Source organism: Psammomys obesus, unplaced genomic scaffold, assembly GCF_907164565.1.
Source record: "Psammomys obesus unplaced genomic scaffold, mPsaObe1.curated_primary_1811, whole genome shotgun sequence".
NCBI classification, from domain to species: Eukaryota; Metazoa; Chordata; class Mammalia; order Rodentia; family Muridae; genus Psammomys; species Psammomys obesus.
In genome coordinates, this window is record NW_026593903.1 from 21,354 (window position 1) to 31,460 (window position 10,107).

The 10,107-nt window shown below is 44.0% G+C and overlaps 1 protein-coding gene across 2 annotated transcripts; it reads right to left on the bottom strand.

Annotated features, from left to right (window-relative positions):
• Positions 1-765: 765 nt before the first annotated feature.
• On the bottom strand, positions 766-8,909 carry Acyp1 (acylphosphatase 1). 2 transcript variants are annotated; one of them, XM_055617472.1, is made up of 3 exons: positions 8,809-8,909; positions 8,470-8,561; positions 766-1,173 (listed from the first exon to the last, which is right to left on the bottom strand). In XM_055617472.1, the coding sequence occupies exons 2-3, from the start codon at positions 8,551-8,553 to the stop codon at positions 958-960; spliced, it is 300 nt and encodes a 99-aa protein (XP_055473447.1). In that variant the 5' UTR covers positions 8,554-8,561; positions 8,809-8,909; the 3' UTR covers positions 766-957. The 2 variants fall into 2 exon arrangements, with proteins under 2 accessions (XP_055473447.1, XP_055473446.1); XM_055617471.1 differs by lacking the exon at positions 8,809-8,909 and adding an exon at positions 8,730-8,802.
• Between the last annotated feature and the right edge of the window lie 1,198 nt (positions 8,910-10,107).

The following is a 10,107-nucleotide window of genomic DNA, read 5'->3' on the forward strand; positions in this document are numbered from 1 at the left end:
AAGAGGGCATCGAATCAGATGGGTCTACAGACATAGCCGGTGTGAGCCCTCATGTGGGTGCTGGGAATTCAGGACCTCCAAAGAACAGCCAGGGCTCTTAACTGCTGAGCTATCCCTCCAGGCCACCTCTCCTCCCTTTAATGGAACTTATGACAAATTTTTAAAAATAGGTATATATTTGTTTAATTACTAACCAAATCAAATCAGACTTCTGGAGCCTATGAAGCAAAATTCTCATTATTCAGTTTGCCAGGGTTTCATGACAAAAGGCCACAGGCTGGGTGGCTTAAGTCAGTTCTTTTTTTTTTTTTCCCAGTTCTGGGGCAAGTCTGAGCTTAAGGCGTCAGCCAGGATTTCCTCTTGGGTGTGGCTGGCTGTCTTCAAGTGATCTTTTGTGGACACTTGAGTATCTGAAGTCCAATACGATTGGTACTTGGGTTAGGGTTTCAGCATATAAATGCAGGGAGGGGGCAGTCCTGCCCAAAGCGGCCAAGCGTGAATTTCTAACTCTTGGAAAAGGAATGACAGTAGATGTTCCAAAAGACTGAAAAGCGACAGTGGTGTACCGCAGCTTCTGACCTGATGGCATTTGATCTGACTACACATGGAATCTCCTAAAGAAACTGTGTGAACAACTTAAAGAAATGATTCAAAGTCACTTCTCTTTCAAACTCTTTACCTCAAAATCTTCCTCTCACAATTATGATTAAATGCATCATGTTGCCCAAGAGTTCACTAATGATTTTTTAAAAAGCACTGTAAGCATGAGGTTCTAATGTGATTTTATTGGTTAGAATTGTACACAATTGTATTCCAGCATACATGCAATACACAGTAACTTTCAATAGGCAACCAAAATAACTTACTGACAAATTCTAATAATGAGCACAGAATAGTTCTATCTTGATTTAAAAAAAAAAATAAGTGAGATTATTTTGAAAAAATTAAAATTCAGGTCTACTTTACAATTTGGAAGTCTGAAAAATCCAAGTTTACAATGGCTTTCTCATTGTTGAATTTTGCTCTGTCGATGTGTGATTTAGGGCTTCCTCTTGTCCTCAGCCACTCTTGCATATTCCGCACCTTGGAGATGGGGCCTTGCAGTTGTCCTTGCACTGTGCCCCGCTCAGTGTTTTGGACCCAGCCTACCAAGCCTAGCTTTTTACCTTCAGCCTAAGGAGGAAAAAGGAAAGAGAGATACAGTGAGATTGCACAAAAAAGTGAGACTATGATCTGTGGCCAGAATCTTGGCTTAGAACAAACCACCGAAACTAATTTGACAATGTCCAGAAAAATCAAAACAGACACAAAAGAAGATCTCAGGGCTGATTTTAGCCACTTGATTCTATTTCCTTTTTTCATTCAACAAAACTCAGCATTTTGAATTCTTTAAAATTTTCCATTATGTAGTAAAAGTGGTTAAGTACAAAAGATGCCTTCAAAATGATTTCCTGAGGCTGACTGACGGTACTGAGCTTACAGCTTGTTCATTTCTTTTTTTTTGAGACAGTCTCATTATGTAGCCTTGGCTGGCCGAAATAGAATTCATCATGCAGAACAGGCTAGCCTTGATCTTCCAGGCACTGTCCTACCTCTGCCTTCTGGGTGCTGGGATTGAGTTTGTACCATCATGCTTAGCCAAATAAATTGAGGTGGGAGAGACCCTGGGTTTGAGCTTATTTTTGCAGTACTGGGGATTTACCTAGGGCCCCGTACACGCTACCTAGGCAAGCACTCTAGCTCTAGGCTATCCCCACAACCCTCTTCTCTTAATCTCCTTAATCAGCAATCTACTGGGTGTGTTAGATAGAAAAGGCTTCAAGTTATTTGATCCTTCCCTGTGCCTTTAGCCAGGACCACACCTAAACAAATCCAGATGAAGTGATCCATTCTCTCTTTAAAGATCATTACAGTGTTTCACAATTTCCTGGGCAACAAAGCCATTGTTTTTACTGTGGAGGAACATGTTTATGCTGCAGCCAAAGCCCACTTTCTGTAGACTTGGTAGAGAAGGGAAGCAGCTGTGAGCAGCCTCTGAACACTCCGGGAGCTATCAGGCTCCCACTCGCCTTTATTGTTACATCATATTCCTGCCACTTGAAGATGCTGGCTGCTCTAAGAGACCAGGCTGGCAAGCTGGGGAAATCAGGCCATGTTTCTGCTGTATCTCTCTCTCCGTAGACCAAGAGTTAAGAAGCTATGCTGTGTTACAGTCTCATAGCTCATGGCCCCTAGTATATGGTCCTGTCCAGTCCTTGGTTCCTCCATGCTCTTTATCCTGTAGACTATCCTAAACTAAATCGCTAAAAATAACTTACTGACAAATTCTAGTATCATCATAAAAATCAGATATTTTCCTTTGGGGATTTTACTTGAAGGCCCATCTCTGTGAGCCTTCTCTCTACTCCTAGTATGCTTTGGTAGATACCTCTCTTTATCTTTTCTTTCAAAAATATAGAGAGGGCGTGGTATGTGAAGGTATGAGTGCTGGTTCCCATCGAGTCCAGAAGTGGGTGGTGCCCTGGCTGGAATGAGAGTTCGTTAGGAACCACTCTCTGTGTTCTGGGAACTAAACTTGGGTCCTTTGGAGTCCCTTACTGAAGAACAGTAAGGGCTGCTGAGCCACCTACCTAGGACCCTTCATCTTTCTTAATGATGCCCCTCCTTTCAAGTACGTTTACTTCTTTATGGGTGTGGGGCACCCATACCATAGCACAAGCGTGGAGGTCAGAGGACTGCTTGCAGAAGTCTGCTCCTTCCTTCCACCGTGGGAGTCCCGGGAATTAGCTCAGTGCCTTTACCACCCACTGAGCCACCCTACCATTCCTCTCCGAGTTTTAAATGAGAGCCTTTTTGCCTGCCATGTTGCCTGATGTGATGTATTGATGCTCTGCTACTGCAGGGTCTGCCCATAGACCCCGTGATCATCAAAGTCCTTCCAAAAAAGCTCCAGCCACCTTTCCGAACCCGCCCCTCCTTCTCCTAGGGTTTCTTTTCTCTTGTCTAATAAGTGATCACAATGACTTTAGAGTTGAACATGTGGGGCTGGACAGATGGCTCAACGGGTAAAGACACTGGTTGCTCTTCCAGAGGACCTGGATTCAATTCCCAGCACCCACGTGACAGCTCACAACCATTTATAACTCCAGTTCCAGGGGCTCCAACACCCTCACACACACATATAAGCAGGCAAAGCACCAATGCATCAAAAAAAGTTAATTAAAAAAAATAAAGTTGAACATGCTTATGAAGACCCAACTGACCACTGTGTTTTTCCCCTTCTCAATGTTCATTATTAAGTTGTGGCAGAAGTGACCATTTAGAAAAGACAGTGATGTACTGGAACTAGTTTATTACTACATAAATATATAATTAGGATATTATATTGTTGTTGACGTATAATAGGAGTTGCATTACAGAAGAGTACAGGAGCTAACATGATTATATGTGCAAATGCCAGTGTTACTCAGTATACGTGGGAAATTACTGGAGTATGCCAAAGAAAGTTTATGCACAGTAAAAAAAAAAAAAAAAAAAAAAAATGTTCTGAGGAGGAACTGGATGGAGCATCCATCAAACCAGTTATGTTCAAAGCAGACACGTTTGCCTAATGAACAAAAATATTTCCATCAAATAACAGTCTCAGGGCAGGGGAAAGGAAGGCATGAAGAAAAGCAGGGGCTACCTACAGTGCGAATTGTTGAGTGCCAAAGGAGAGACATAAAAGAAGAATGCTGAGAATGGGTTCTGAGGAAGACAGCACACCCAGCCAACTATGTGGAACTGCGCCCTCGTGCTTCAAATTAAGCTGGAGGAGTTGGCAGTCTCCAGCTGTTTCCATCGCCATAGATGGTAAATAGGTATCAGCATGATTGTGCAGTTTTGAGCAGGAGGTTCTATTAGCCAAATACGTCTTTAATTTGAAATGTGATTGATCTGAATTCTTGTGAACAAAAAGCTCTAAATTTTGACCCACTTGAGGAAGGGAATTTCCAACAGGTTTTATCTGTGTACTAAATTCTACCTCTTTACTTTTTATTTTTTTGTTTTTTCAAGACAGGGTTTTCTCTGTGTAGCCTTGGCTGTCCTGTACTCACTTTGTTAACCAGGCTGGCCTCAAACTCAAAGAGATCTGACTGCCTCTGCCTCCCAGAGTGCTGGGATCATAGGCATGCAATACCATGCCCAGCTAAAGTAATTTCTACTCTTGTTTTAATTTTTTTTTTTTTTAAGATTTAAAACTTTATTATGTACACAGCATTCTGCCTGCATATATGCCTGCATGCCAGAAAAGGGCACCAGATCTCATTATAGATGGTTATGAGCCACCATGTAGTTCCTGGGAATTGAACTCAGGACCTTTGGAAGAACAGTCAGTGCTCTTAACCTCTGAGCCGTCTCTTCTGCCCCCTAACACTGCTGATTCACGTTCAGATTTGAATACCCAAGTGCTAGGGAACTCTGTCCTCGGGCCTGAAAGCATAGCAGTGTGATGACTGGACAAGCCCCTCACGTCTGCCCAGTAACTTTCCCTCCTCAGGGAGGGGGGACACAAACCAGTGCACATGGGACTCACGAGCTGGTGTAAAATGTGACCACGCTCCAATTCTCCCTGACATTCCATGAGGTGTGAAGGACAGGGGTGGGCGGGAACTGCGATGTGTTGCTGCCTGGAAGTTGCCCATGCCCCTCAAGGAATCAAAGTTAAAAGGAGAGTTCACCAAACTACCCTTCAGTGGAATCGTTTGCTCTGTTCCTGGTACCCTGTCTAGTATGAATAGACAATTATTCCTGTCTCCCCAGGAAAAGTTAACAAGACAACGAATACAGTAAAATCCCAATGAGCTTCTCTGAAAGGAAATTCCAATACCCTACACCATCTCATAAACCATTTTCCAGGGCTGGCAAGATGGCACAGCAGGAAAGGCCACTTGCCACCAAGCCTCATGACACGAGTGTGATCCCCAGGATGCACATAGTGGAAGGAGAGGAGAGAAGTGACTCCCACAAATTGTCCTCTGACCTCCACCTGCATGGGGGTCACATGTACATGTATACACACACACACACACACACACACACACACACACACACACACATACAATCAAAACATTTTCTGTTTACACAGTCACCTAACATTATTTATGTACATTTAAATTTTTTTTTATTTTCACTTTTTTCTTTTGAGGTAGGGTCTTGCTAATGTAGCCCAGGCTGGGTTTGAGCTCATTTATTTTCCCATATCCTACTTCAGCCTATGAGTATATGCACCACTGTGCCAAACCTTCTAAAACAGTTTAAGGAACATGGTTACCAGTTCTTGTTTTCGATCTAAAAAGAAAATCCCTTCCTTATCGATCCAGAACTCTGCTTTAGCACACGAAGAAAGAGCAGGGCTGACCGGAAAGCTCAGCAGGCACAAGAGCATGCATGCAGGCTGATGACCTGAGTATGGTCCACCAAATCCTCGGAAAGAGAACTCACTAAGAGAGAAGTGCAGCAGACAGAAGCGAGGGCATGAGCTGCTGGGAAGTTGAGGGAGTGAAGTCTGTAGAGGTTGGCATTGCTCAGGCATCTAGAGTCTTCTTGGTCTCTAGGGAATACATAGCCACCCACAAAAGCACTGGCCACGAGAGCTAAGAAAGCCATCTGGCAGAGGCTCACATGCTTTTTTTTTTCTATCCCTAAATATCAAACAAACAAACATACAACCCCTGCTCCCCAGAAAACACCCCAAAGCATTGAGTGAGACATGAAACACCTTAGGAGAAAACACAGGCATCACTCTTCATGACCTTAAATCACTGTAAGTACAAGTTATAACATCACAAGTACAAGCTCCATCCCCCGATCTCCCACCAAAAAAAGAAGCAAAACTGAGAGTTCAAAAGGAAATCCTTCTGCTGGGCCCCAGTACTTGGGAGGGATACCATGAGTTTGAAGCCAGCCTGGCCTACAAAGTGAAATTTCTCAAAACAAACAAAATTAAACATTTGATGCTTGACAGAACCCTGTCAAGAAAGAAAAAAAAAAAAACAAAAACAAAACTCTCCAAAATAAAAGAAATGTTGGCATCACACATTTGCTAAGAGACTAGTATCCTGGGGGTGCAGAGATGGCTCAGCGGTTTAAGAGCACTGACTGCTCTTCCAGAGGACCTGAATTAAATTCCCAGCATCCACACGGCAGCTCACAACTATCTGTAACGCCAAGATCTGACACCCTCACACAGACACACATGCAGACAAAACACCAATGTAAGAAAATAAAAATAAATAATATTAAAAAAAGAGAGAGAGAGACTAGTATCCAGGCAGGGGCTGGAGAGATGGCTCAGTGGTGAAAAACATCTGCTGCTCTTGCAGAGGACCCATGTTCATTCCCAGGACCCACATTAAGTGACTCACAACTGCCTGAAACAGCAGCTCCAGGGCCTGTAGGCACCTATACACACACTCTGCCATATACTTTCACAGACAAACAGACAAATGCACACATAAATAAAAGTTTTTTTTAAAAAGAGAAAGGGCATTGGGCATGGTGGCACACACCTTTAAACCCATCGGTCAGGGGAGAGAAGCACGTGGATCTCTTAAGTTCTAGGCCAGCCAGGCAGCCAGGGCTACATAGTGAGACCCTATTTCAAACTCAAAAAAAAAAAAAAAAAAAAAAGAGAAAAGAAAAGGTCAGAGACAAAATAATATTTTGAATAGATAAAACACAAACTCACACACACACAAAGAAAAAAATAACTCAATTTAAAAATGGGCCAAGGATTTGAATAGAAAGTTATACAAATATGTCACATAATATCTTCTTTTGCATGCCAAAACACACATAAAGATACTCAACATCATTATTCATTAGGAAAAGGCAAATCAAAACCACCCTGAGAGTATACAGCATATTATTCAGCCTTGAAAAGGAAGCTCTGAGTCAGGATATGTGGATGGATCTTGAGGATACGATGCCAAGTTAAATAAGGCATTCACAAAAGGACAAATATTCTATGATTCTACTCACGATCTAGCTAGAGTGGTCAGATTTACAGAGATCCAGCAAGATGGCTCCTGTCATTTAGGGTGCTTGCCACCAAGCCTGACGACCCGAGTTTGATCCCAGGAATCTACATGATGGAAGGAGGGAACCGACTCCCATATGTTCTCTGACCTCCGTGTATATATGCATACATGGGAAGCAGGATCATGATTGCTGGGGACTGGTGGAGGGGAAACAGGAGGTGGTGGTTAGAGAACCTCAGTCTCTCAAAATAAGGGGGAGGACCTGCGAATGTTCTTTGGTGACAGGACAGGAATGTCTGAATGTACTTAAGGTTACTGGATTGGGCGTTTTCAGATGGTTAAAATGGTTAAGGGTTTTCAGTGTGTATGTTGCAGTGTTCAGTTACTGATTTATACATGACTTCTACTGTGACTGAAGAACACTCCTTGTATGACTTACGTTGTTATAAATACACTGAAACCTGGACTAAAACAATGGAAATTCTCAAGGAGATGCCACGTCACGCTCATCAGGATGGCTGTAATGAGCCAGATAGTTCTGCTGAAGGCAGAAGGGAAGTCGAGATGGCCCCTGTGTACCGGTGAGATTGGTGATGGGGAAACGCCGGCAGAGGCTGCCAAGTTCGTTCATCCCTCAAGTACTCCCCATTACTATTAAGGGGAAACCAGACTCCACCACCCTCGATGTCAACACCTATTCAGGAAGAACAGATAAAGGTTTTTCTTTTTGTTTTTGAGATATCGTTTTTCTCTGTAGTCTTTGCTGGCCTGACTCACTCTGTAGACCAGGCTGGCCTCGAACTTAGAGGTCCACCTGCCTTTGCCTCCGGAATGCTGGAATTAAAGGCGTGTGCCACTGTGCCTGGTCTGATATGGTATTTTAATCAGGAAAACTTAAATTGGAAAAGGTGGGTGTTCTTGCAAAGACAAAAGGACAGAAAGGAATGACATGAGGGGCCGGGGAAGTAGCTTAGCCGGTCGAGTCGCTTGGCGTGCAAAAGGCCCTGGGTTTGAGTCCCATGGTGGGGGAAAAAACAAAAACAAAACAAAAACCTGAGGTGGTGAGAGGAAGCTGGAGGAATAAACTTGTGGTAGGTATGATGGAGGATTATATAACTTATATCGGTGTGATCGGTCCACCTAAATGTCACCTCTCTATCTTGACAGTGACTTGGCTTGCTGACAGTACAACAGGGTACACTAGGGCAATTCTCCCTCAGAAGGGTGTCTAGAGTTCCCTTACCACTCCTGGAAAGGCCAGTCGAGAGCCCCTTGCATCTGCTTCCTGTTTAACAGACTGCAAAACATTCTCAACCCTCATCCCTCATCTCCAGCCACAACTACCGCTCAACTCCCTGCAGCTACCAAAAGCCAGCCTCTCCCAAGTCCCCGTCTGTCAGACCCAGGGCTCGTGTCCGTCACCTCTTCAAGCCTATAGGCCACATACCTGCGTGTACTTGCGGAAAAACACCCCTTGAACCTTCCCAAAAATTTCGTAATCCACTGAGACCAAGGTATCCCCTTCTGCCATGCTCAAACCTGTCAGAGACCAGGAAAGCATCAAAGTGAGACGTCATTCTAAGAAGGGGTTACACCCGCACTCCGTCACCACTGGGACCTCTCCGGAACCTCAGGGTCCCGGAACTGCGAGGATGAAGGGGGTGGTGGGCTTGTGCAAACGCGAGTTCTCTAGTCGGGGGCCTTCACCTGCTGACCCCGTTACCCTCGCGGCCCTGCGGCCGCCATCCATCCTCTCCCCTCGCGGCCCGCAATCCCCTCCACTGACACTTGGATGATCCGAGCAGCGGACACTCGGGTTTTCGGAGCTTCCCCACCAGCCGCCGACCGGCACCGAGGACTTCCAGCTCAACCGCCGGCGCCGCGCTAACCGCCGCTCCCGGAAGTTTGGAATAAGAAGCCTCCAAAGCTTGCCCCGCACGCCCATCACCGCGTCTGGCCAATCAGTGGTGGCATCTCGGTCAAGAGCCCGCCCTTGGGCGGGGCTTCAGGACAAGCGGATCAGGCTGTGGTAGGGAGCCTGGGATTGATAGTCTACTGACCCACTCTGTACCCCACTTCTGTCACTAAACGTACCCCTTTCTTATTTTCCTGTGGATATAGAAAGGCATTGACAAAACACTTAGAATATGTCCGCTCATAAACTAAGCAGCAACATGACTGCTGCGTGCCAACGGCTGTTGGCATAAATCAGTGATTGTAATAGAAAATCCTACTCTGGAGGAGTTCGAGGTGGCAGACAGCCAATAAATATTAAGCATAATAAATAAATCGATTAAATAAGATCCATACCCCCTTCCTTTCTGGCCTGCTTCTCTCTCTCTCTCTCTCTCTCTCTCTCTCTCTCCCCGTGTGTGTGTGTGTGTCTGTCTCTCTTTCAATTCTCTTCCAATTCTCGGTCATGCATAACTTGGACTTGGTACGAAGGGACAATAAATGCACACGACATCATGGTGAAGTTATTTTATCTAGATTTTTGGAAGCTGCTACCCAGAGTCTATCTTACTAAAATTACGCTTAAATAAATAAATAGATAGCGAAAGGAAGAAAGGAAGGAAGGAAGGGAAAGAAGGAAGGAAAAGGAAGAAAGAAAGAAAGAAAGAAAGAAAGAAAGAAAGAAAGAAAGAAAGAAAGAAAGAAAGAAAGAAAGAAAAAGAAAGAAAGAAAGAAAGAAAGAAAGAAGGAAGGAAGGAAGGAAGGAAATAAGGCAGAAAGAAAGAAGGAAAAAGAAAGAAGGAAGGAAAGAAGAAAGAAGGAGAGAAAGAAAGAGAAATCACAAGCAAGTAATTCATGGTTCTGGAATCTCAGTTTGAATCAATAAATATAAGCAAAATAACCAAATTGCATGCATTATCTTTTAGAAAAAGAGAGTTACTAAAGGTTTTGTAGATTAGGATTGCTAAAGTGAGAACTGGCTTGTATGCACTGGAACTCAGCTACCCTTAGGATCAAGAATGTGTATGAAGGAGTTTATTGTTCCTTCTTGGATTGCTTGTATATATTATATCATTTCATAACACTGGGCTCCATTTGTTACTATGTCAGGCTGGCAGACCTGGCAAGATGA

Coding starts and splice junctions, on each gene's coding strand:
- Acyp1 (XM_055617471.1), bottom strand. CDS start 8,772: ATGGATGGCGGCCGCAGGGCCGCGAGGGTAACGGGGTCAGCAG. Junction 8,562..8,729: donor GAGGGTAACGGGGTCAGCAG/GTGAAGGCCCCC, acceptor GGTCTCTGACAG/GTTTGAGCATGGCAGAAGGG. Junction 1,174..8,469: donor TTTTCCGCAAGTACACGCAG/GTATGTGGCCTA, acceptor TTTCCTCCTTAG/GCTGAAGGTAAAAAGCTAGG.